Source organism: Jaculus jaculus, chromosome 11, assembly GCF_020740685.1.
Source record: "Jaculus jaculus isolate mJacJac1 chromosome 11, mJacJac1.mat.Y.cur, whole genome shotgun sequence".
Lineage (NCBI taxonomy): Eukaryota > Metazoa > Chordata > Mammalia > Rodentia > Dipodidae > Jaculus > Jaculus jaculus.
The window spans coordinates 64180612-64208288 of NC_059112.1; the positions used below are offsets into that span (position 1 = coordinate 64180612).

The window sequence follows — 27677 nt, forward strand, 5'->3', positions numbered from 1 at the left end:
CTTTGCTAGTAATTCTGACTGGTTTTCCATTAATATTTCTATTTCTTTATTTATGTCTAGTATTGACCTCTTTATTTCATTAAATTCATGTCCTATGTTTTCTTTGATTCCTTTGATTTCTTCTTTGACTTCTTTGAACATCTCTATAATTATTCTTTTGAAATCTTACTCAGGCATTTCCTCTAACTTGTTCTCACTGGAGGTCATTTCTGATGCATTAATACTTTTTGGTGGATTTATCTTGTCTTGATTTTTGTTGTTTCCTGTGTTATAATTATATATTTTTGCCTTCTGGATTATTTAACGATTGGCTTTTCTAGTTAGCTGGGAATTATTAGATGTATCGATCAATCTGATGTTATATATCTTCAGGGTAGGAGCTTAAGGTGTTAGGTGTGGCCCTCAAGACTCTCAGAGTATCTACAAAAGTGACCCTAGGTGTTTGGGTGTGCCTGCTGTGAGAGTATTCAAGTAGGCTGAGTTGAACAAAATACAGGCAGATTCTAAAATTTACCTAAACAATGTACACTTTCAATGAAAAACAGCTCAGAGTATTCATCCAAGAGTAGGTATTATGACAACCAGTTCCTCTAACTGTCCCTTAGGATGTGTGGTGCACCACCCACACCTTTAATCCTAACAACAAGGAGGTTAAGATTTCTGATCTATTGAGGGTTCCAAGACAGTTTGTGAACAGGTGAGACCCTTCCCTGGTGTAATACCAGTTACCTCTGCTCCTGCTTGGGTCCCACTGTCCGTTCAATTTGTTGTGGCCAGGTCCCTAGACTGCTGCTCTGTTTCGCTGTAGCTGGGCACTGGTGGTGGGGGAGGGGAGGCTGCCAATGCTGCTCTAGTTCTCACTGTTCCATGTGTTCCTCTACCTTGTGATCTGCTCCTCCATTGTTCACTGCCCCTCTCCTCTCAGGTTTCTTGAGTTTGCGTAGAGCTCTGGTTGGAGTGGAAACTCCCCTCACCTGGCTTTTCCTGCCTTACAGTATTTTCTGTAGAGCTGGCTTAGTGGTCATAAATTCCTTTAGTCTGTTTTGCTTGGGGAATGTCTTTGTTTCTTTGTCAGTTTGGATGGATAGTGTCGCTGGATAAACTAATCTTGGTTGAAAGTTTTTATCTTTCAGAACTTGGAATATATCATTCCAAGCACTGCTGGTTTTTAAAGCTTATATTGAGTAATCTGCTATTATTGTGATGGGTTTCCCTTTTATGTGACTTGATTTTTCTCTGTAACTGCTTTCAATATATTTTCTTTAATTTGTGTGCTTTGTTGTTTAATTATAATACAGGAAGTAGAAGTTATTTCCTGGCTTTGTCTTCTCTGGTGTTCTAAAGGGTTCCTGTATCTGTATTGGCATCTCTTTCCCTATTGTGGGGAAATTCTGTGATTTTGTTGAAGATACCTACTATGCCTTTGGAGTGAAATTGATCCATTTTACTGGTGAGGCTTTTACTCAGTTCTTTCTTTTTTTCTTTCTTTCTTTCTTCTCAAGGTAGGGTCCCACTCTAGCCCAGGCTGACCTGGAGTTCACTATGTAATCTCAAAGTGGCCTTGAGCTCCTTCTACTACTGGGATTAAAGGCATGCCCCACCACACCTGGCTATTTACAGAGTTTTTTATTTCACTTACTCTGTTTTACATTTCTAGTATTTCTGATTTGTATTTCTTCATTTCAATTTCATTAAGTTTTTTTTTTTTTTTCCTGTGTCTTCTTGGAATACCTTTAGGTGTTTGTTTTCTCATTGTTTTTCTTCTTTGAATATAGATACAATCAGTCTTTCAAAGTCTTTGGCAGGCATTTTATCTAAATCAGTCTCACTGGAGGTTATTTCTGATGGATTTATAATTTTTGGTGGAATTACATTATCTTGATATTTTTGTGTTTCTTGTATGTAGAGATTTTTGTATTTTAGGTTAATTTGATGCTTTGGTTTTCTAATTATGTGAAGTATTCTTAGATGTATAAATCTGACATTATATATCTTCAGGCAGGGTAGGAGATGAAGGTAAGTGTGGCTTTTATGTGACTCCCAGAGTAGGGGGCAGCAGAAGTGGCCCTCTAGGTTATTCAAGTAGGCTGAGTAGAGTAAAATACTGGCAAATTCTAAAATTCAGCTGAGCAATATACACATTCAGCCAAAATTAGCACAGGGTATATAAGACTGGGGTTTAAAAAAAAAACAGATCTAACAAAGCCATTGTCCCTAAGGGTATATGTTGATCCACGCCCTTAATCCTGTCAACTGGGAGGCTGAGATTTACAGTATGTAATGGGTTCCAGATCAGTCTGGGACTGAGTGAAACCCTGCTCCCCAAGAAAGACAGATGAGAAAGGCACTGTAATTCAGGAAATATCAAAAGCATCACAAGTCAACCCCAGAACACAGCTTATTTAAGAATGGTAAAGCCTACCACTAATATATCAGTCAAATCTAACATGTAACCTACCCTGACATGGAAGGTGCTATTAACATTTCCCACAGCAGGCCTGTGTACCTGGCTTTGGGGTAGGTATTGACCCAGAGTAAGTAGACCTTGTTACCTTTTGGGATGGATTTCAGCCTTACCTATGCTGAGTACTTGTCTAGGCTGGTTGAGTCAGTGGGGCTTCTGTGCTGGAAGCAGTGTGGCACAGACCCCTTCAATGGTTGCCAGCACTGGTGGTTGGGGGAGGGATGGCTGTGTAGAGTACCTGAATTTCCAGAGCTGTTCAGCTGGTCATTGCTCTCTTCTCCTTCAGGTTTCCTGATTTTGCAGGGCTGCTGTGAGTGGAGAAACCCTTCCCTGTGATTCTGCTCTGGCCAGCTCAGGCAGGGCTGGGTACAGGCATAGCTCCTCCTAGTGGACCAGCCGCCGGGCTAGAGCCAATTCTGGCTTTTTGTGTTGTTGCTAGAAGCTCTGGATCTCTCCTGCTTCTCTGCTGAGGTTAATAATAATTCATTATGCACTTCCACTTTTCAGTAGAAGAGTATATTCTGTTATTTTTTCTGCTTATTCCACCCCTCCCCAGCCCCTGCTTTGCCTTGGCGATTATGCAGCCATCGTAACCAGAAGTCTATGTCCATCTTTTAAAAACATGGCAACTAAAGTGAAGTCCAGTAGTAATGCTTTAGATCTGTTTGTAGTCTAATTAAAATGTTGGCTTGGTAAAAGTATCTTTGGATAGGAATCAATGCTGCACATATATGAAATCTAAGTTAACATCTTAGGGTGTATATGATTTATTTACCCAGTTATGTTTAGGTAAATACCAGGTCTTTATACCCCCTACCAGAAAAAGTTAAGTTTAGTGTTCTTATTTTATGGAACTAGTTCTTGGGCAGGGGCAATCCAGAACAGAAGGTGCAGAGTCTTTGTTGTCAGCTCCAGATTTTCATCATAGGCTGAGACAGTCTAGAACCTATCTTGGAACAAATAAAGAAACCCTACTGAATGGAGGAAAATCCTTACCAACTATCCATTAGGAGATTAATATCTAAAATGCCTAAGGATCTCAGAAAGTTGAAGACCAAATCCCTAAATCATCCCACTAATAAAAGGGTAAATTAATTAATTGTATGTACTCGAAAACATAAATGTCCAGAAACAAAAAAAATATTCAACACCTTTAGGGAAATACAGATCAAAACTACTTGGAAATTTCATCTCACCGCTGTCAGAATGGCTACTATCAAAAAGTAAAACAATGGCAAATGAGGTTAGCATGCTTGGGGAAGAAGGGATAGGACCTTACACACTGCAGGTGAAAAGGTTATATTAGTACAGCCACTGTGGAAATTGGTATGGACATTTCCTCAAAATACTGGAGAGAAGTATCATATGATCCATCTACATCACTCCTAGACATATACTTGAAAAAATCTCAGCATACCACAGAGATATCTTTATATCCATTTTTTATTGTAGAACTGTATAAAGTAGCCAAGCTATGAAGTCAGACTGGGTGCCATCAACAGATAAATGGTCAAGAAAATGTGGTGTATTTTATTCAGTGGGGTTTGTCAAGCCATAAAGAAGGAAATATGTCATTTGAAGGGAAATGAATAGAACTGGTGCACATCTTATTAATGGAAATACGTCAGATTCAGTCCAATATTGCATGTTTTCTCTCATGTGGAATCTACATTTTAGTATATGTGTAAGACATGAAAGCAGAGGGGGAGAATATTTGGTAAGGTGATGGTGAGTAAGAAAAGGTAACTGGAGCTGGTCATGGTGGCGCACGCCTTTAATCCCAGCACTCGGGAGGCAGAGGTAGGAGGATTGCCATGAGTTCAAGGCCACCCTGAGACTACATAATGAATTCCAGGTCAGCCTGAGCCAAAGTGAGACCCTACCTCAAAAAAACCAAAAGAAAAAAAAAAAAAAAAAGAAAAGGTAACTGGATGAATACAAGTTAAGTAAGGTTATATATGTATATTAGTTGCTGTGACAAAATAACTGAAAAAAAAAACAACTTAAGGAAGGAAGGTTTTAATTTGGTTCACAGTTTGAGAGAGGGAATTCATGAAAGCAGTTTATGGTAGCAGATCATATTGTCTGTGCCAGCAAGAAGCAGAAAGAGAAGAATGCTTGTGCTCCAGTTGCAGGTCTTAGCCCATGTAATGGTGCCACCCATACCTAGTCAAACCTCCCTAGGAATTCCCTCACAGACATACCCAGAGATATGTCTCTTAAGTGTCCTAAATCTTAACCATCACAACACTTATGTCTTGGTAGCCAGGTGTGGTGGCACATGACTTTAATCCCAGCACTCAGGAGGTAGAGGCAGGAGGATCATGGTGAGTTCGAGACCACCCTGAGACTACATAGTGAATTCCAGGTCAGCCTGGACCACAGTGAGACCCTACCTCAGAAAACAACAAAACAAACAAACAAACAAAAAAAAGTCTTGGTGAAGTCTTCTCTGTGTGCTTAGTATATAAATCCTAATAAGTAAAACCTGACTTGGGCAGAATATTTGGGGGAGAATCTTAACCTTTGTGAATTTTAAACTCTGACAAGAATGGAAAGCCACATGGGTTGGTGCAGTGGTTTGAATTAGGTGTCCCCTAATGCAGTCTGAATGCCTGATCCCTAGTTGATGGCAGTTTGGGAGGTGGAGCCTTGCTGGAGGAAATATTTTGCTAGGGGTGTACCTTGATGGTTTATTAGCCCTAGCCTGCCAGTGTTAGCTCATTCTCCTGCTGTTGTTTCTACCTGCTATGGCAGAAGTGATTACCAGTCTCTGCTTAGGCCATCCTTTCCCCTGCCATCAAGTAACTTCCCCTTAAGAGAAAATAAACCTTTTCCTCCCATAATCTGCTTCTGCTTTGGTGTTTAATCCCAGCAATGTAAAGGTTATTAGAACAGAAAAATTGGTATTGAGAAGTGAGGTCAGTGCTGTGTGGCTTTTGGCCCTTTGGAACTAATTTTTCAGAAGAATGTGAAGAAATGTAGAAGGATTTGAAACATTGGTCTGATAGATACCTTGTAGTGCTGAAGGCAGAGTTTCATGGACCATTCTGGTCAGAGTTGAAAGACCTGAATGCAGTAAGAACTATGGACTAAGATTTGGCTTATGTGGGGAAGAGCAAGCTTCGTAAATACTGTGCTAGAGGCAGCTTGTGTGAGAGGCTTACTGTATTTTTCTGTGTCCTAAGAACTTTTGCTAGGTTGTATTAGGTGGTAATGAACTGATGTGAGCAGATGGATATGGCACCAAAAGAAATAAAAGTTAGAGAGATGGCTTAGCAGTTAAGGTGCTTACCTACAAAGCCTAAGTACCCATGTTTGATTCTTCAGTACCCATGTAAACCTGTAAAGCATAAACTGGTACATGCATCTTGGCATTCGTTTGCACTGGCTAGAGGCCCTAGCACACCTGTTCTGTCTGTCTGTCTGTCTGTCTCTCTCTCTGTCTCTCTCTCTCTCTCTCTCTCTCACACACACACACACACACACACCTTCCCTCCTCAAATCAATAAATATTTTAAAGAAAGAAATGAAAGTTTAAGCTGGAGACAGCACCCATTCAGCTGTAGTTGCTTGAGAGATTGTAAGCATTGAGGTTGGTCCAGCTGTTCTGCATTGTGACAACAGGAAGAATGCAAATTCTTTTAAAAGTAAGGCACCTCAAGCTGGAGAGATGGCTTAGCGGTTAAGGCACTTGCCTGCAAAACCAAAGGACCTTGGTTTGATTCCCCAGTACTCACTAAGCCAGATGCACAAGGTGGTGTTTGCATCTGGAGTTTGTTTACAATGGCTCAAAGCCCTGGTGTGCCCATTCTCTCTCTCCCCACCACCCCTCAAATAAATAAATAAATAAGAATAAAATATTTTTAAAAATAAGGTACCTAAATGCTGAAGGAGTGTCCTGTTCTTCAAAGTTTGCTTTATTCCCTCCTGAATTAACAAATTTAGTAGCCCACCTGGTACTATGGGAATATAACAAATGCAGGAAAGAAAGGGTTATTGGATTTGCAATGTGGATTTGTGTTTTGGAAATGCCCATGGGCACTGTGAAGAAGGCTTGTTGGAAGTCCCTGTTGTGTTGAGCCAGATGGAACCATGAGGATGAATATTGGTTTCAGTGGAGACCCCAGCCAGGACTATGGGATGGATGCCAAAGAAAGCTTCTAGCTCATGATAAAGTTTTCCATGGGCTCTGAGCAGCCCAGCTAGAGGGGCAAAATTAGAACTCCAGAGACTTCATCACTGCTTAGACATGTCTGACTTGGAGCTATAGGATTTGATGTTCGCCCTGTTTCAAATCTTACATTGGTTTAGTCTTAATTTTGCAATGTGAATGATTATTCTGTACCATTATGTCTGATGGTTTTACAGCTCACAATGAATAGCCCTTGGACGATAGGGATATTTGAACAGTTATGAGATTGAAAAGTCTGTGGGGGGCTGGAGAGATTGAAAAGTCTGTGGGGGGCTGGAGAGATGGATTGGGGTTAAGATACTTGCCTGTGAAGCTTAGAGACCCAGGTACAATTCCCTAATAGCCACATAAGCCAAATACATAAGGTGGCACATGCATTTGCACACATTTGTTTGCAGTGGCTAGAGGTCCTGGAGCACCCATTCCCTCTCTCCCTCCCTCCCTCATCTGTCTCTCCTTCAAATAAATAAGATTAAATTAAATTTTAAAAAATCTATGGGGACTTTTAAAGTTGGACTTGAATGTATTGCATTTTGTCATAGATGGTCTTGTGTTTATGAGGGCCAGGCAGAATATGGTAGTGCGAGTTAGATATCCCCCATAAACTCATGTGTATGCTTGGTTAGATGAATGCATTTAGCTGATGGCAGTTTTGGGGGTATAGCCTTTCTTTAGGAGGTGTGTTGTTGGGGGTGGGCCTTGATGGTTTATTAACCCTAGCCTTGCCATTGTTAGTTCCACTCACTCTCCTGCTGCTGTTTCCAGCTTCTGTTCATGCCAACCTTGGAGCTTCCCTTGACTCTGTAAGCCAAAATGAACCCTTTCCTCCCATATGCTGCTTCTGGTTGGGTGCTTTATTCCAGCAATGAGAAAGGAACAACAGCAGCAGGGATCTATCTACCTTTGGAGATAAGGGCTAAAAGTAAAGGGCTTCTTATCATTCTTCAGATTAGTGATGGCTTTTTAAGGATTTACAGACCTTTGAGAATCTCATTAAACCAGTGATAACTGTACTGTCATAACAAAATGTATACTTACATTGAGTCTTCAAAGGATCTGTTAGAGTGCTAAGAATAAGAAATGACCTAGAACTTTTTACAACCTTAATTGTGAAGGTTTGAGAAACTCCTTTAAATGTGTCTTGATTTTAGACACTTGGGGATTTAGTAACCCCTGATCTACTCCCAACTCTCAGGGACTTTGGAGCATATTGAATGTAGACACTGACTTCCTTGAAGCAGTGGAGGATTAGGGAGGGCAATTGGGCCTTCATAGCTTTTAGCTTGTGTGGGTGGGAGGGGGGAGTTGAGGTAGGGTCCTGCTGTAACCCAGGCTGACATGGAATTCACTATGTAGTCTCAGGGTAGCCTTGAATTCACAGCAAGCCTCCTACCTCTGCCTCCTGGAGTGCTGAAATTAAAGGTGTGTGCCACCACTCCCAGCTTCCTTTTAGCTTTTTTAAAAATTAATTTATTATTATTATCTCTTTTTTTTTCCCAAAGTAAGGTCCCACTCTAGCCCAAGCTGGAATTCACTATGAAGTCTCAGGCTGGCCTCCAACTCACAGCAGTTCTCCTACCTCTGCTTCCTGCATACTAGGATTTAAGGCATGTAGCACCATACCTGGCTCTCTTTTTAGCTTTTTAGTAAGCTACCTTTAAAGGTACCATGATGAGTGGCTGGAGAAAAGGCTGTGGTTAAGAGCACTTACTGTGCAAACATGAGGGCCTGAATGAAGGCCTGAAAGGCCCTCAGGACCCACATAAGTAGCTGAGCATGGTCATATGTGTCTGTAAGCTCAGTGTCGTAGGGGAGAAGAGGACTAAAAGTTGAAGGAGTTCATGATTGGGAAGAAACTCAAATAAGAACTGGAGGAGAGGAGGGTACTTAATAGGTTGATATTGTATATATGTAAGTACAATGATTGTTATGGGGAGGTAATATGATGGAGAATGGAATTTCAAAGGAGAAAGTGGGGGGTGGGAGGGAGGGAATTAACACAGGATTTTTTTATAATCATGGAAAATGCTAATAAAAATTAAAAAAAAAAAAAAAAGAACTGGAGGATGGTGGCTGAAGGAGGCCAGGTAGGAAGGTCTCTGTGAGTGTAAGGCTAGCCTGGGGCTACAGGGGTCCAGCCTGAAGGAGACAGTTTGTGGGGAGGGGCAAGTGAGAGAGCAGTGTGCTTGATGTTTGCCTCAGCCACCATAGGCAAGAGGAACACCACAGGTCAGCCCATGGACACATAGACATTCATACACACAAAAAGAAAAAAGAAAAGTACACTGATGAACATCAGAAGGCTGGGGTAAAAGGATCTTTGTGAGTTCAAAGCCAATGTGGGCTACTGACTGAGTTCCAGAGTCAGCCTAGGTGAAAGTGAGACCTGGCCTTAAAAACAACAAACAGAAATTACAGTGATGACTTTGTAGTAGTACCAGTAATACCAATGGTACTGAGTCTGGCAAACCAGACTTGCAATCTTAGTGTTAAAATCTCTCACTAACCTTTTTAAAGCATAAATTATGGAACATGTAGAAATGGAAAGAGTATAAGTTTAGAAACTTTTCATGGGCCTGAATTCAAAATACCTCTGCTCTTTACCAGTTTTGCTAAGGTAATCTCCCTGAACTTCAGTTTCTTTATTAGAAAAGCAGGAGATAGGGCTGGAGAGAGATGGCTCAGCAGTTAAGGTGCTTGCCTGTAGTGCCTAACGATCCAGGTTCAATTCTCCAGTACCCACGTAAAGCCAGATGCACAAAGTGGTACATGCATCTGGAGTTCGTTTGCAATGGCCAGAGGCCCTGGTACACCCATTCTCTCTTCTTTGCCTCTCCTTGCAAATGAATAAATAATTTTTTTTTCTTTTGTTTTGTTTTGGTTTGTTTATTTTGAGGTAGCTCGGGCTGACCCAGAATTCACTATGTAGTCTCAGGGTGGCCACGAACTCATGGCAATCCTCCTACCTCTGCCTTCCAAGTGCTGGGATTAAAGGCATGTGCCACCACACCTGGCATAAAATTGTTTTTGAAAAACAGAAAAGTGAGGATAGCAAAGTTCATGTGACAGCAAAACTAAAATGCCTGGTTCAAGAGTATGTGCTTAGTATTAGGTGACTTTAATGAAGATGATGGTAGGATATACTCTTTGAAGACAAGATGCATGCTCTTATATAATGATAACCTCTGTCATAATGCTCTTGAAAACTTCAGAATCTTAATCTGTTTTGGCAGATACCATTCCTTCCTTGTGACCACTGTGTACTGAGTGTTATAGTACCCTGGCATTGAAACTAGGTCTCAGGGTCAGGATTTCCTTATTTTTGCTGCTTCCTTTTTTCCATGTTTTCAAAATAGCTAAGAAATAATGATTTAAATGTATGAAATAACCAGGCAGGAAAAAATAACAAGGTGCCACTTAAATCCATCCTTCACAATAACATGCCTGGATTTAAAGATTCAGTGAATGAAATGCATTCTGACACCAAGAGTTTACAGTATGAGTATTACCTCTATTTTTATCATCATCATTATTTGTGAACAGGGAGAAGAGAGAGAGAGAATAAGAGTATGGGAACACCAGGGTTTTCTTGCAGCAAATGAGGTCCAAAACCTTGTGCCATTGTGCATCTGGCTTTATGTGGGTACTGGGAAATTTAACCACAGAGCCATCTCTCCAGCCCCCAGCTTCATTTCAATCACTTGCAAAGCTGTAAAATTGGACAAATTGGACCAGTTTTAGTTATTGTGGTAGTTGTGGTCTTGGAAAGTGAAGGAAATAACAAATATTTGTCAGCTTTCAATGCCTGCTTCATGATTTTCATTGCTTTTTTATGTAGAAACTAGAGTAAATTTTTAAAATTTTCTCAGCAAGTTTCATGTTCATGCCTACTCACTATATTACCCTATACCACCTGTTACTGATTGCATATTTGCTGCTTAGTATCAGAAAAGTTTGAAAGAAGTATGTAAATTGTCAATGCTCCCTTGAAACAAAGTTTGTTTAAATATATAGGCAAAAGAGAACTCTGGGAGGATTTAAAAGTAAAGATGCTTATAAATTACCTCTTGTTTGCCGTGTTGCAATACATTCCAGAATATACATTCCACAGGGAGGAGGCCAGAAGGAAGTTAATAATAGACTATCATGTGCAGGCTTTGTTTTCTCTGAGATTGTTTTAAATTTCATTTTGTTTATTTTTATTTATTTGAGAGTGACAGGCACCAGGGACTCCAGCCACTGCAAACAAACTCCAGACACATGTGTCCCCTTGTGCATCTGGCTTACGTGGGTCCTGGGGAATCAAGCCTCAAACCAAGGTCCTTAGGGCTTCATAGGCAAGCACTTAACCACTAAGCCATCTCTCCAGCCCTGCTCTGAGATTTTTTTTTTTTTTTTTGAGACAAGGTCTCATTAATTGCCTAGGCTAGAACTCACCATGTAGACTAGGCTGGCCTGGACCTTGTGGTCTTCTTGCCTCCTGAATGTTGATATTATAGGCAGGTACTACTACTATGCCTAATTTTTTTCATTAAGTAGCATTCAAAAATTACTTTGTTTGTGGCTGCACTTATGAGTGTGGAGGGCAAAGAAGTTTGTGTTCCACTTTCTTTGAGACTGTCTCTCGCTATGGCAAATGAATGTGCTCCACAAACTTCAGATTCTCCTGGCTCTGCCTTCCATTGTCCTAGGCATGATGGGATGACAGATACATGTGCCACATTGTTTTCTGTGTGATGTGGGTGCTACCTAGGCTGGCAAGCAGGCTTTGCAAGCAATCACCTTTAACCACCAAACCTTCTCCCCAGCCCCACTAAATAACATTTTTAAAATAAGCTTTTAAGCTATATGTATAATACAAAACAACTTGTAACACACTATGTAATGTGAGATATATGAATTTTTCTTTTACACTAATGTTCTTCTCTACTTTAGGACACTTGGTGGGATTCCCACTCAGGCCTCTCTGCCTCTTGAAGCAACTTCATCGTCACAAATTATATGCCCAGATGGGGTCACCTCAGCAAACTTTTATCCTGAGACTTGGGTTTATATGCATCCATCTCAGGACTTCATTCAAGTGCCTGTTTCTTCAGAGGACAAAAGTTACCGCATCATTTATAATCTTTTTCATAAGACTGTGCCTGAATTTAAGTATAGAATTTTGCAAATATTGAGAGTCCAAAACCAATTTCTTTGGGAGAAATATAAAAGGTGAGTCAGAGGTGTGAAAAATTAGTTTTTCCTCTCAAATAAATAAATGAATTTTAAAAATATGGTGTGAAAATTTGAACCCAGTCATTACCCCTTGCTCTTAATCTTTCTACTCTGCCCCAAGAAAAGAAAGAAAACAACAGAAGAAATTAGTGTGCAAAAAGAATACTTCAGATTTGAGGAATTTTAAGATTAAAGAATACTCAGATTAGAGCTGGGCATGGTGGCACATGCTTTTAACCCCCAAGCACTCAGGAGGCAGAGGTAGAAGGATCACTGTGAGTTTGAGGCTACTCTGAGATTACATAATAAATTCCAGGTCAGCCTGGGCTACAGTGAGACCCTACCTTGAAAAACAAAGCAAAAAAGACTCAGACTAGAAATTAAATAAAGGTTCCTATAGAATGTAATTATGAGATTAGATTTGAAATGGAATACAAAGAAGTCAAAAGATGGAGAACGAAGGAAATGAGCTTTTCTAGGATGGGAAAGATAACCTTGAGACCATAAAGAAAGTTTAGGAATATTTATCATTCTTACTTAATTTATATATTTCTTACTTCTGAATTCCCTATCTACTTTAGGAAAAAGGAATATATGAACAGAAAAATGTTTGGCCGTGACAGAATAATAAATGAGAGACACTTGTTTCATGGAACATCCCAGGATGTGGTAGATGGAATCTGCAAGCACAACTTTGACCCTCGAGTCTGTGGAAAGCATGCTACAATGTTTGGACAAGGCAGTTATTTTGCAAAGAAGGCAAGCTATTCTCATAACTTTTCTAAGAAGTCCTCCAAAGGAGTCCATTTTATGTTTTTGGCCAAAGTGCTGACTGGCAGATACACAATGGGCAGTCACGGCATGAGAAGGCCCCCGCCAGTCAATCCTGGCAGTGTCACCAGTGACTTGTATGACTCTTGTGTGGATAATTTCTTTGAGCCTCAGATTTTCGTCATTTTTAACGATGACCAGAGTTACCCTTATTTTGTTATCCAATATGAAGAAGTTGGTAACACTGTTTCCATTTGATTAATCTTGGTACTAAGTTATTTGATGTAATCTGAATGAAGAACATTCATAACAGGTTTCAGTGGGTGGGACTGGGTGGGAAACAGCATTGGACAGTATTAGGACACTTTTCAGACCCAATTTTTTAAGTGCTAGAAGTATAATTTTTTAAAAGAAAAACAAGTTTTAAAATGACCAGTTATTCCATAATTATTTACTAATTGTTGTTCGTGTACTTGGTGTGGAAAAGACTAAGGCTTGCATATTCACACTTGTACATTTAGGCAGCAATATTAGAAACATTTGGTGTGGGGTAGGAGACCCACAGCTGAATAGCCCAATTAAATATTGATTGGGTCTGGTAGAAATTTGATCAAACAAAGTAGAAGCTGTGAGCAAAGTGAGGATTGTATTTATTTACACTGATAAAACTGACCAGAACTCATACCACTATGCATATCTCCTATCCAAAGTATCCCTACTTTGGGGTAGTATAAGTTCATGAAATTCTAGTGGGTAGTAAAAAAAAAAATTTTCTCTATCAGCAGGACTGAAATACATCACTCAGTCAGAGACCATCAGAGTTTTCCTGAGCTTTCCAAGTCCTGGTTAGGGGAAGTTTAAAATGAATGAATACACACACACACACACACACACACACACACAAATCACTTGAAAAATTTCTGTCACCAGCAAAATTTTTCATGAGTTACATGCGATTCTTTTGTTAAAATTCAGCCTTGGAAAACTCGATCTCTTATGTTATTATCCACCATAGTTTGAAGGAGTTGGGCAGCTAAGTTGGCTAAAGCCAGTCTTGAGTTAGAAGTGTTACTTTCTGGAGTTACAGACCAAGCTCCTGATGGATGGTCTTAGAGAATGGAGGACATCTACAACCAAAATAAAAAGGTGTATTACTGTGCTTTGTGCAATATAGATTCTGAAAAATACTTGCTGAGTTGAAATTGTTAAAGCCCACTCTTATATGCCTGCTTTGCCAGATGACCTGGGCTCCTGGACTGACTGTTCTTTACACTACTTAATAATAGAAACACAAACTTAGAAATCGTGCCACTGGCCCAGCTACAGCATTGTTGGGTTAATATGTTGTTGCCTCGGTTCAGAGAGGTTTATACTTTTAAACAAAGCAAATAACTGAATTTTTGTAAAGTGGAAGTGGCTAGTCACAAAAGAATTTGCCACAGAATTCCTTTAACTATCAAGCTTTCCTTGAATGTTTGCAGTTATCTCATTTATCCAAAACATCGTAGGAACTTCTCTGTTGTTCAGTGAATCAGTCTGCTTAAGCACTTACCAGGGCTTCCACAGTTAACTTATATTGCCCTACTTGATCCTATTGTTAGCTGCCATGGACATGAGACAGGCAACCATATCAGCAGCTCTTCATTCAACTAGACCTTGTAAACAGTGATCCCAGTCTTGTCAAGAAAGGACATGTTACCATTGCTTATTTGATTTTTTGAAACTTGTTCCTTTTTTGTCCCTAAAGGAAACAAAAGCTTTATGGCATATTTATTTTTTTAATAAAACTAAGCAAAAATAAAAGTTAAGGTAATTCTTTAAAACTTACATTTTGTACTGGTTTCCATTTATAATAACTGAAATCACCATGTATTTGATATCTATAAATATTAGCTGGTTTGTTTGTGGGTTGGTTAAATGAATGTATGATAGAATGACTGAAAAGACATATCCACCATATGCTGTTATCCTCTTCTTTGGGAATCCACAGAAAATACATCATCATTCAGTCATAAGGCACAAGAGAATAATACTCTTATTTTGTAAGTACAGTATTTGGAGGAAGGGGACAAATTTCTATTAGCACACAGGTAGAGAAAAACATGAGCTAGTGTCTCTTTCAATTGTGTGAAGGAAATATAGAAAGGAATGATAGCCAAATGAAAGTCTTCTAACTGGCTGGGCGTGTTGGTGCACCCCTTTAATCCCAGCACTCAGGAGGCAGAGGTAGGAGGAACTCTGTGAATTCAAGGTCACTCTGAAATTATATAGTGAATGCCAGGTCAGCCTGGGCTAGAGTGAGACCCTACCTCAAAAATCAAAAAAAAAAAAAAAAAGCTGGGCATGGTGGCACACGCCTTTAAATCCCAGCATTTGGGAGGCAGAGATAGGAAGATCGCCATGAGTTGAAGAGCACCCTGAGACTACATAGTGAATTCCAGGTCAGCCTGGACTAGGGTGAAACCCTACCTCGAGAAACCAAAAATTAATAAATAAATAAAATCACCTACTTGGTGTATGTGAACACTTCTGACTATATTTCCACCCCCCAGTAGGTACTGAATATTGATCTGAATTATCAGTAACTATGAATCATTCTAAATTTTGTACCAGTTCCATAGATGAGCCAGGGTTACCTCACTTGGTATATTTTCCATAACCATCCATTTTCTTGATAATTTCATAATTTCTAAACAGCTGAATGAAGCTCAATTTATATTTAAAGTTAATGTTGAAAAATGTGTCTAATGCCTGCCATACTTGTTAATTTTGTAGTGCTTGGTATTTTTCTTTCTTTAAAAAAGATTTATTTGTTTCTTTATTTGGGGGCCATGGAAAGGCAGATAGAGAGAGCACACCAGGGCTTCCAGCCACTGCAGATGAACTCCACATATATGTGCCACCTTGTGCATCTGGCTTAAGTGGGTCTTAAAGACTCTAACCTGGGTTCTTAGACTTCACAGGCCTTAACTGCTATGCCATGTCTCCAGCCCGTGCTTGGTATTTTTCAGTTTCTCTTTTACATTAACTGTCATTCAAGCCTGGATGATTCCTTCTTTTGCCCTTTTACTTCTCTTCAGTCCAGAGGATTTCTTCAAGTATTTTATATTAATTTTTTTTTTTGAGAGAAAGAGAAATAAAGAAATAGGCAGAGAGAAAGAGGGAATATGGGTATGCCAGGGCCTTCAATTGCTGAAAATGAACTCCAGATGGGTGTGTCCCCTTATGGGCATGTGTGACATTACACATTTGTGTAACTGTGCATCTGACTATGTGGGACCTGGAGATTCAAACACAAGTTCTTAGGCTTCACAGGCAAGCATTTTAACTGCTAAGCCATCTCTCCAGTCCTCTTCAAGTATTTTCTGTGAAGCTGGCTTAGTGGTTGTGAAATCCTTTACCCTGTTAAATTTTTTCCCAAGCCAAACTATATCCAGCTTTATTAAAGATACTTCTCATAAAAATCATGGTGTTTCAGGCAGGACATGGGCAGACACTTAGTAACAGTATACAAGAACTTTCAAACTCCCTTCTTGTATGGACTACCAAAATCAGAAAGCCACTTTAAAATCCAATGAAGTCTTCATGTGATGCTCACCACAGGGGAGTTTAGAGTGAGGGTTGACATTTTACATTGAGCATGTTGTTTTAACTTTTCACAAACTGACCCTGACTTTCAGGAAATGAAATGAAAATAGAAGGATTATTAATCTGAAAAATCCACAATCTTTTAAAAAAGGTACCACAGCTCTTGAGAGGAACACCGTCATCTCAGTGATGTCACGGCAAAGTCCAGGTCATCTGACATACTGGCAGAACCAGTGTGAAGGGGTCAGGTCCCAACAGGTCTCTGGTTTTAAGGGAGTTAAGTCTATGCTGATGGTGGAGGGGAGAACATAAAAATGGGTTTTGAGTTTTCTCATGCCACAAGGCATTTATGCCAAGGTTGGCTACTGTATCAACACAAGGGAATCCCTCTTCCCCAGAGCCAAGGGGAATCTTTCAAAACTAGCAGGGAAAGGTGTTTTCCCATCACTCTAGCTTAGGAGACCTTCTGTTAGTGACACTTGTTCCATCCCCTCCCCCCAAAACAATGAAGTGTTCTGTTATAACAACATAGCTTTAAAAAAAAAGTAAAACAAAATTCTGCATTTTTATAAAACTTGATAAAAAATAGTATTTCAAACTGTACAGTCACCAGAAGTACACAGTTATCAAAAATGCACACACTTCACTGGCATCTCTGGCACCTTCAGCTTTCTGTGCCTAGTTTGTTTTAGCATCTCCATTTTCTGCAGGGTTATTCCCCTCCTTGCCAGCATCAGCTTTCCCCTTTTTCCCTTTAGGTACCTTCTCTCCCTTCTTTGCAGAGGTCTTTTTAGGCTTGGGCTCTGGCTTTGGAAGAGCAGGTTTAGCAGATAACCTTGCAGATCTTCTCTGTGGTTCATCCTTCACCTTGGCTTTATCTCCTTTAACATCCCCTTTAGCCTTTCTTTGGGGCATGGCGGCAGCGAGGTGGCGGGGAGGGGGAGGGATGTAGATGCTGAACGCAGGGATGCAGCAGCATGTGGCTTTGATCAGTCTGGGGGTCGTCCTCGCTTCTTCACACTGCTCCAATTTTTTTATTTCTTAATGGAAAGTTTTTTCTTTCATTTATAGCTTTGCTGTGTATGAGTCTGGGTTGGTAATCATTCTCTTTCACAACTTGAAAAACATCAGTTTAGAGCTATCCTAACTTTTGTAGCTTCTGTTGACAAATCTGTTATTGTTACTGATCTGCCTTATAGGTGACTTGATAATTCTCTTTTTGCTTTTAATATACTTTCTTTGGAGCCAAATGTGGTGGCACACACCTTAAATACCAGCATTCGGAAGGCAGAGGTAGGAGAATCAATATGAGTTCGAGGCTAGCCTGAGACTACATAGTCACATGGGTTTGTACTGTTCCTTTGTGTGATTTATGTTTGGGTACCTGCAATCAAAATATTTGATGTAACAATGTGAAGTAGAAAAGGTTTGTTTTGACTCAGTTTCAGAAATGCTGTTACCTTTGTGTTGCTGGAACAAAACACCCAACCAAAAGCAGCTAATGGGAAGAACGGTTTATTTTGGCTTACTGTCTCCAGGGAAAGCTCCACGATGTCAGGGGAAATGTCACAAGCAGAGGCTGGACATCACATGCTTGCCATGGCAGGTAGAAAGTAGCACCAGAGAGTGAACTAAGCTTTGCCAAGATGCTAGCTATAACCCTGCAAAGCCCACCTCCAAAAACTCACCTCCTCCAGCAAGGCTCCACTTCCTAAATTGCTATCAGCCAAGGACCAAGTATTCATAACATTTTATTGGGCATATCTAATTCAAATGACATTCCATACCAAGGCCTCATAAACTCATGACTGTGTCATGATGTGAAACTATTCAGTCCAATCTTTAAAAGTCCCTATAGTGTTTATGTAACCCAACACTGTTCAAACATCTCCATAGTCCAGAGTCTTAAAATGTGAGCCTATAAGACCTGTAACACATAATGGCACAGAGTAAACCACACTGCAAAAGATGGTATTATAGCAATTGATTGAACCAATGTAAGATCTAAAACAAACAGGGCAAACATCAAATTCTTCAACTCTACATCTAACATCTGTATCCCGTCTCTGTGGTTCCAATTTTGACCCTACAGATGGGCTGCTTACAGCCTGGGGAAAACTCCATCTCAAACCAGCAGCTCTCTATGGCAGAATTTTGGCAGTTCCAAAATCCTCCACTGCTCTGTGACATAGCCTTCCAGTTATTCATGCAGGGACTTCAACAACACTGCCTCATCACCTAGTGGCCATCTCCAAACAGCTGTGTTGCAAATCCATTGACCCACTTTCCTTTATTTGTTAAGCTTCCATACTACTAGGTATGCTACCAGTTTGTTATTCCAGTGAGGAATAAACTGAATTAAAAAGTAGGAAAACCCATGGAACATTCTTCATATGGTACTAATAATGCACATCATCTGGCCCAGTCTCAAAGGTAGTAATCTCAAATAGTTGCAACTAAACTGGGCTGCATCTCCTATCCAAAACTTATTTTCTCTGCCATATCCTTTGGCTCTATGTTCTGTTATTACTTTTACTTTGATTTTTTTTAACTTTATTTGTTGACAACTTCCATAATTATAGACAAACCATGATGATTCCCTCCTTTCCCCCACTTTCCTTTTCACAAATCCACTCTCCATCATATTCCCTTCCACTATCAATTAGTTTCTCAATTTCTTGTCATAATCTTTTCCTCTTATTATTATGGTCTTGTGTAGGTAGTAGCCAGCACTGCAATGTCATGGATATCCAGAACATGTTGTGTCTGGAATACTGCATTTTAAGGAGTCTTGCCCTTCCTTTGCCTCTTACGTTCTTCCCTCCACTTCTTCCACAATGGACCGAGCCTTGGAAAGTATGATAGAGATGTTTCACTATTGAGCAATTTCTCTGTCACTTCTCAACACTATAGTGCCTTTTGAGTCATCTCAGAGGTCAATACCATCTGAAGAGAGAAGTTTCTGTAACCAAACGTGAGAGTAGAATTAATATATAGGTATGAACATTAAGAGAAATGCTTACTGGGTTTTCTTGATGGTATCCATTCTGACAGGAGTGAGTTGGAATCTCAAAGTAGTTTTAATTTGCTGTTCCTGGATAGCTAAGGATGTAGAACTCTTTTTTAGATGTTTATTTGTCATCTGTATTCCTTCTTTTAAGAACTCAATTGAATATTTCCATAATCAATTTGTAATTGAATTGTTTGATTTCTTATTATCTAGGTTTTGGTATATCCTGGATATTGGTCCTCTGTCAGATGTATAGCTGACAAAGATTTTTCTCCCATTCTGTAGGTTGCCTCTTTGCTCTTTTCAGTGTCCTTTGCTATACAAAATCTTTGTAATTCCCTGAGATTCCAGTGGTTGATTAGTGGTTTCATTTCCTGAGCAACTGGGGTTACATTCAGAAAGTCATTGCCTATCCCAATATGTTGATGGATCTCCCCTACTTAATCCTCTAGTAGGTTCAGAGTTTCAGGCCTAATATTAAGGTCTTTGATCCACTTGGGCTTAATTCTTGTGCATGGAGAGAGATAAGTATCAATTCTCATCCTTCTACATATAGCTATCCCATTTTCCCAGCACCATTTGTTAAGGAGGCTGCCTTTTCACCAATGAATATTTGTGTCATCTTTTTTTTTTTTTTCCAAATATCAGGTGGACTTACATCTGGGTCCTCTATTCTGTTTCATTGATCTACTTGTCTGCTTTTGTGCCAGCACCATACTCTTTTTTTTTTTTTTTTTTTTTTTACCATGGCTCCATAATATAGCTTAAAATCAGGTATGGCAATACCATTAGTCTTATTTTTGTTGTTCCAAATTGTTTTGGTTATTTGAGGGTTTTTTTTTGTGTTTGCAAGTGAATTTTAGAATCTTTTTTTTTTTCTATTTCCATGAAGAATGCCATTAGAATTTTGGTGGGGACTGCATTAAATGTATAGATTGCTTTTGGTAAGATGGACATTTTCACAATATTGAGTCTTCCAATCCAAGAACATGGGATGTCTTTCCATTTCCTAGTGTCTTCTGCTATTTCTGTCTTGAGTGTTTTAAAGTTTTCATTATAGAGAAAATAATACAAAGTATCAATTAAAAAAAGAGTTGGCTGCCTAGCCAACTTAGGTTTATTCCAGGGTACTTTATTTACTTTTTTGAGGCAAATGTAAATGGGAGTGATTCCCTTGTTTCATCCTCAGCATGATTTTTCATAGTATATAAGAAAGCTGCTGACTTCTGTGTGATTATTGTAAATCCTGGCTCCATTGCTAAAAGTGTTTATCAGCTCTGACAGTTTGCTGATAGTCTTAGATAATTTGATTTCCTCTAGTCTGTATCCCATTTATGAGTCCCTTATCATATTGCTATAGCTAAGACCTTTAATACTGTATTAAAAAAAGAGATAGTGGACACCCTTATAGTGGACTCTCTTATCTTGTTCCTGATTTTAGTGGAAAACTATTAAGTTTTTCCTCATTTAGTATAACATAATAGTTAGCTGTAGGTTTGTCATAAATAGCCTTTATTGTGTAAAGATAAATGCATTCAATTCCCAGGTTTTTTAGGACTTTTACCATAAAGGGATGCTGGATTTTGTCAAATGCCTTCTCTGCATCTCTTGAGATAATCATGTGATTTTTGTCTGTTAATCCATTTACGTCATGTATTACATTTATCGATTTGCCCAGGTTGAACCATCACTACCTCTCAGAGATAAGGCCTACTTGATTGGGGACGAGTGATCTTTTTGATACATTCTTCTTGTATTCTATTTGACAATATTTTGTTGAGATTTTTTGCATATATATGTTCATAAGATAGATTGGTCTATAATTTTTTTGTTCTGCCGTTGTCTAGTTTTGGTATCAGGGTGATGATGGCTTTGTAGAAGGAGTTCGGTAGAATTCCTTTTCTATTTTAAAAAGTTGGAGAACATTGGTGTTAGTTCTTCTGTGAAGGTCTGGTAAAATTTCACCAGTGAATCCATCTGGACCTAGACTTTTTAGTTGGCAAATTTTTTTTATAACTGCTTAGATCTCATACTTGTTTTAGATCTTTTTAAGTGGATAATCTTATCTTGATTTAATTTTGGTAGGTCATATAAACCAAGGAATTTATCTGTTTCTTTCCAATTTTCAAACTTAGTGGATTGTATGCTCTTAAAGTATGTTCCTATGATTTTCTGAATTTCCTTGGGATCTGCTGTAATGGTGCCTTTTTCATCAATAATTTTATTAATTTGTCTCTCTTCTGTCTTTTCTGGTCACATATGATAAAGGTTTATGAATCTTGTTTATATTTTCAAAGAACCAACTGTTTTTCATTGATACTTTGTATCATTTTTTGCCCTCTATTTTATTAATTTCTGCCCTAATCTTTATTATTTCTTTCAGTCTAGTGATTTTTGGTTTGCTTTGTTCTTTTTCTGAGGCCTTAAGGTGAAGCATTGAGTTATTTACTTGTAACCTTCCAAATTTATTAATACAGGCACTTAAAACTCTGAATTCCCCTCTTAGCACTGCCTTCATTTTGTCCCAAAGGTTATGTTCTCATTATCATTTATTCTATGAATTTTGAATTTCTTCTTTATTTCTTAAAGCAGAGAGGAGCAGATAGAGAATGGGCACACCAGCACCTTTAGCCACTAAAAACAAACTCCAGATACATATGCCACTTTGTGCAACCAGCTTCTGTGGATCCTGGGGAATCGAACTTAGGTCCTTTGGCTTTGCAGGCAGGTGCCTTAACCACTAAGCCATTGGCCCATTCATCATTTAGTTGTATAGTTTTAGTTTCCATGATTTTGTGTATGCTATAGCTTTTCTTGCTGTTGATTAGTAGTTTAATCCCATTTGTGATCAGATAAAGTGCAAGGAATTATTTCAATTTTGCTGTACTTTTAACGGGTAGTTTGTGCTCTAATACATGGTCTATTTTAGAGACTGTTCCATATGCTATTTGAAAAGATTGCTTATTTTGGAGCATTTGGATGGAATGTTCTGTAGATATCTGTTAGGTCCAATGACCTCATTTAATTCAGGTGCTTTTCTGTTTATTTTTTGCTGGGGTGACCTATCAAGTGATGAGAGTGGGGTATTGAAGTCCTCCACTTCAATTGTGTTGGGTATTATCTGTGACCTTAATTCTAGTAGTGTTTGTTTGATAAAATTGGTAGCTCCCATGTTAGGATAATATATTTAGAATTGTAATGTTCTCCTGATGGATTATTCCTTTAATCAGTATAAAGTGACCTGCTTTATCTTTCCTAATTAACATTGGTTTGAAGTCTGCCCTGTCAGATATTAGGAAAGCAACACTCATTTATGTTCTTGGCCCATTTGCTTGAAATACCATTTTCCATCTTTTCACCCTAAAAGAGTATCCACCTTCTGTGGAAAGGTGAGTTTCTTAGAGGCAACAAATAGAAGGATCCTTAAACCCAGTGTGCAAACCTGTGTCTTTCAGTTGAGGCATTGAGGCCATTAAGAGTTACTATTAAAAGCTGTGTATTCTTGCCATTCTTCTTTTGTAGTTCTTCTGGTTTCCCTTTACTCTCTTGTATTAACTTAATTTCAGTATGGTTTATTTTTTCTTGGTTCTTTAAATATGGGCTTTTCTTTGTCTTCAGCATGGAGGATCCTTTTCAAGTATTTTCTGTACAGTGTTCATATATATTCCTTTCAGCCTTTGTTGTGGAATGTCCATTTCTCCGTCTATTTGGATGGATAGATTTTCAGGATAAAATAATCTTGTTTGACAGTTATCTTTCAGAACTTGGAAGACATTATTACAAGCCTTTATACCTTTTTGTGTTGAGTCATCTGCTGTGATCCTGATGGACTTGCCTTTGTATGTGACATGATTTTTCTAATTGCTTCATCATATTTTCTTTGTATTGTTTGTTTTGTAACTTAATTATAATATGATGGTTAGAGGTTCTATCCTAATTTTGTCTTTTTGGCATTCTAGAGGCTTCTTGTTTCTGTATTGGCATCACTTTCCCTGTTGGGGGGAAGTTTTCCTGAATCATTTTGTTGAAAATACCTGCTATGCCTTTGGAATGAAATTCTTCTCCTTCTGAATACATTTGATCTCTTCATAGTGTCCCAAGTGTCTTGAAATTCCCACCCATGCCTTCCTATTAGTTTGTCTTTCTCTTTGTTGGACTGTATTAGATCTGCCACCTTGTGACAGAAGAAAAGATGCCCTAAGAATCAAGAAACACCAAAGGCAACAATAGTCTACACCAAAATACAGCTTATTTGAGAAGAGTAAAGTCAATCAAGGATATATCATTCAAATGTGATACATTGCAGGCCTATGTATCTGGCTTTGTATAATTAGGCCCTGTTGCCTTTTGGGATGGCTCCCAATCTCATCAATGCTGAATGCCCACATTTCTCTCTCCGTGCTGAGCAGCCAGGGGTGAATGAGTTCTCTAGACATTCACAGCTTTGACAGTTGGGGAATGGGAGACTTTGCAGGGTGCCTGGAGTTATACTGGAGCTACCCAACTGGTCCATTTGTATTCTCCTTCAACATCTGTTCAGCTGGTCTCTGCTGACTTCTTGACTTTGCTAGAAGGCTATGCGAGTGGAAAATCTCAGTTTGTTTCTGCTCCTGCTTCTCTGTGCCGCTAGCTATGTGGGCTCGCAGATTTGGACTACCAGTGCTTCTGCCAGTGCTTTGGTGGGATTCTGGCCAGTTCCCTCCTTTCTGGAAGATCTTGATCTCTCCTGATTCTCTGCTGTGGTTGATAATTTATACACCTTCATTTATCAGTAGAAGAGTATATGTTGCTATGTTTTTGTGTATTTCCCTCCCAAGGCTGCTTTGGTGTGGCTTGTATGCTGCCATCTTACTCACAAGTCTGTCATTACTTTTAAATGTAGCTTTACTTAAGTTCTCAGGACAGAAAAGACCACAACCAGTCTCTCACACAGACTGCCTGTATCCTTATTCTGAAAAAGTTCACTTCCCTAGTTCACTTCCCTTCACTCAAGTATCCATAGTCCATAGCTTTTTCTCCAGAGTCCATATTTAGGTCTGTCAGTGCTCAAAATAATTGTCCATTAAGTTCTGCTTACATTATTATAAGATGTCTCTTAGTCCAAAGTTTCATATCCTTGCATGTTCCTCCTACAAATCAATTCTACACAAATAGGTTTCTAGCATTGACCCCATTCCTGGTACCTCTTTTCTGTTACCTTTGTATTTTGGGGACAAAACACTGTCTAAAACTTGCAGATGGGACAAAAGGGTTTCTTTTGGCTTACAGTCTCAAGGGAAATTTTCATGATGGCAGAGGAAATCATGGCATGAGTAGAGGCTGGTCATCACAATTTTTCCACAGGAGGTAGAAAAGAGTGAGCTGAGCTCTGCCAAGGGGAGCCGGATCTAACACCTCAATACCTGCCCTCAGCAGTACACCTCCAGCAAGGCTCCATTTCCCATATTTCCATCATCTAAGGACCACATATTCAAAACATTGTTTTGGACTGGAAAGATGGCTTAGTGGTTAAGGTGCTTGCTTTTGAAGCCTAAAACCTAGGTTTGGTTCCCCAGAACCCACATAAACTAGATATATATGGTGGTTTATACACCTGGGGTTTGTTTTCAGTGGCTAGAGGCCCAGATGTGTCCATTCTTTCTCTTCTCCCCCCTTCTCAAATAAATAAAAATAAACTTGAAAGTAAAAAGCAAAGTTTTATGGGTGACAACTGATTCACACAACCACAAGAGGGTACAGTACATGATCACATGGCTCCATGATTCTTGGCCTGTAGTGGGGCAGTACATAATGCTGTGCAAAGAGCCACTTAGGATTTCCATCACCCCTCCCCCCTTTTAAGAATTAAAGTGTTGATAGTGCTAGAGGTTTCCTGGCACCAGAAGGTGTGTGGTGGAGGTTGTTCATCCTTTTATGGATTACTATGGGGGAAGAGAAAGGGTTCAAAGACACACAGTTGCCTTATTCCTCCAGCTAGGTGCTACCTCCCAAGGTTTCCATGTTCTCCCAAAAACAGTGCCACCAGTTGAGAACCAAGACCATACATAATACATGAACCTTTTGGGGGAACACTTCATACCCAAACTCTTAATACCTGTCCAGGGTGTCTAGTGAGCAAAAATGTTAGAAGAAAACAACTGATTGATATGTCTATAGAATTCCCAAGATCAAGAACTCTGTGTCCTTCATGTTGATGGTGTCATGATGATGGCAGTGGTAACAACTTTGATAGTACCGGAATGGTGGTGGTCATGGTTAAATGGTAAGTCTCCTGGGATGGTGATGGTGCTAATGGTATTGTTGCTGTTAGTACTGTGGTAATGAAAATATGAAGGAGGGGCTGGGGAAATGGCTTAACGGTTAAGGCGTTTACCTGCAAAGCCAAAGGACCCAGGTTCGATTATCTAGGACCCACGTAACCTAGACCTAAAGGGTGGTGCATGCATCTGAAGTTTGTTTGCAGGGCCAGAGGTCCTGCTATGCCCAATCTGCTTCTCTTGCTCTTGCTCGCTTGTGCTCTCTCTCTCAAATAAGTACATACAATTAAAAAACAAAAAAAAAGAAAATGGGAAGGAATTAACATCTCCAGAGCTTCATCCAGAAAGTGTAAATTATAAATAATTTATTTTCCTGGCTCTATGATACATAACTAAACAGAAGAAAGAAAGTAGTATAACCTTGAGTCAGGAGCCAGATGTCATGGTGCACGCCTTTAATTCTAACACTCGGGAGGCAGAGGTAGGAGGAGCACAATGAGTTAGAGGCCACCTTGAGACTACATAGTGAATTCCAGGTCAGCCTGAGCTACAGTGAGACTCTACCTCAAAAAAGAAGGGGGGGCTGGAGGGATGGCTTAGCAGTTAAGCACTTGCCTGTGAAGCCTAAGGGCCCTGGTTCGAGGCTCAATTCCCCAGGTCCCATGTTAGCCAGATGCACAAGGAGGCGCATGCATCTGGAATTCGTCTGCAGTGGCTGGAGGCCCTGGTGCACCCATCCTCTCTCTCTCCCTCCCCTCCCTCCCCCCCTCTCTCTCTCTCTCTCTCTCTCTCTCTGCCTCCTTCTCTGTCTGTCACTCTCAAATAAATAAACAACAACAACAAAAAACGCTTTCAGTCAGAAAACTTTGGACACAGGTCAGAAAATGACAGTTCAGGGCTGGAGAGGTGGCTTAGCGGTTAAGTGCTTGCCTGTGAAGCCTAAGGACCCCGGTTCGAGGCTTGATTCCCCAGGACCCATGTTAGCCAGATGCACAAGGGAGCGCATGCGTCTGGAGTTTGTTTGCAGTTGCTGGAAGCCCTGGCACGCCCATTCTCTCTCTCTCTCTGCCTCTCTCTCACTTTCAAATAAATAAATAAATAAAATGAACAACAAAAAAAAATTTAAAAAATGTTAGTTCAAACACTTAATGTTGACTAATGCATTTGACCACTGGTAGGAAGTCATGTTAATGAGTGCTTGATTTTGAAAATCATGTTTTTTTTGTCTACATCAGCCTGAAGGAAAGTGCTTCAGGAGCACTATTCACTTTCAGTGTGAGCGCTTATAGCTGCACTGAAGGGGCTGATGTTATAGCTTGTGATTTGAGAAACTGGGGCTAGAGTGTGAATTCAAGGAAAATTCAAGAAGGCATACATGTTCCAAAGGAATACCACCTCTTCCCAACATTAGGAAGACAGGCTAGGCCCAATGCTCGATAGGTCATAATCCATTCCCAGCCATAAGTCACAGCTCAATTTAGGAAAGCCATTAGCTGACACCTAAATTTTAACATTTTTCCAATTCTGGACTGTATTTATTCTATAATTATCCAAGAGTCTTAAAGCTTCACAATAGCCTGTGTCTTTGGTGTGTTAAAGAATATTTGACTAGGCATGACAATTCCCAACACTTGATAAGTTGAGGTAGAAGGATTGCCTTGAGTTCAAGGCCAACCTGGATTTACAGAGTGAGTTCCAGATCATCCTGAGCTGGAATGAGACTATCTCATTGCCCCTTTCTCCCCAAAAAGAAACCAGAACATTTGACAGGCTGGAAAGTTGGCTTAGCAGTTAAAGGTGCTTGCTTGCAAAGTCTGATGATATGGATTTGGTTCCCCAGTGCCCACAGAAAGCCAGGTGCACAGTTGTGCATGTATCTGGAGCTCTTTTGCAGTGGCAAGAGGCCCTGGTGTGCTCATTCTCTCTCTTTCTCTAAAATAAGTAAATACTTTAAAAAAAATTTTAAAAAAAGGTTATTTGAGAGGGAGACTGGGAACATGATTGAGTCTGTGAGTAAGGTGCTTGCCATGCATAAATGAGCACCTGAATTGATACCACATCTGTGTAAAAGCTGAGCATGGTGGCACATATCTGTAATCTTAGCACTGGAGAGGCAGAGATAGGAGAATCTCTGGGGCTGGCTGGTAAACTAATGTAGCTGAATTGGCGTGTTCC

The 27677-nt window shown here is 39.7% G+C and overlaps 2 protein-coding genes across 3 annotated transcripts in view; one reads left to right on the top strand and one right to left on the bottom strand.

Annotated features, from left to right (window-relative positions):
- LOC101593666 (TCDD inducible poly(ADP-ribose) polymerase) overlaps window positions 1-14474 on the top strand; it is a 68428-nt gene extending 53954 nt beyond the window's left edge. For both annotated transcript variants that reach the window (XM_004652402.2, XM_045130300.1), the window contains exons 5-6: window positions 11595-11873; window positions 12458-14474. In XM_004652402.2, the coding sequence (XP_004652459.1) occupies window positions 11595-11873; window positions 12458-12905 (727 nt within the window). In that variant the 3' untranslated portion in view covers window positions 12906-14474. The remainder of the gene's footprint in view (window positions 1-11594; window positions 11874-12457) is intronic.
- A 2439-nt stretch (window positions 14475-16913) lies between these two features.
- Window positions 16914-17150, bottom strand: LOC101603940 (non-histone chromosomal protein HMG-17-like). Its single transcript, XM_045130293.1, has one exon. The coding sequence runs from the start codon at window positions 17148-17150 to the stop codon at window positions 16914-16916; it is 237 nt and encodes a 78-aa protein (XP_044986228.1).
- Window positions 17151-27677: the final 10527 nt, after the last annotated feature.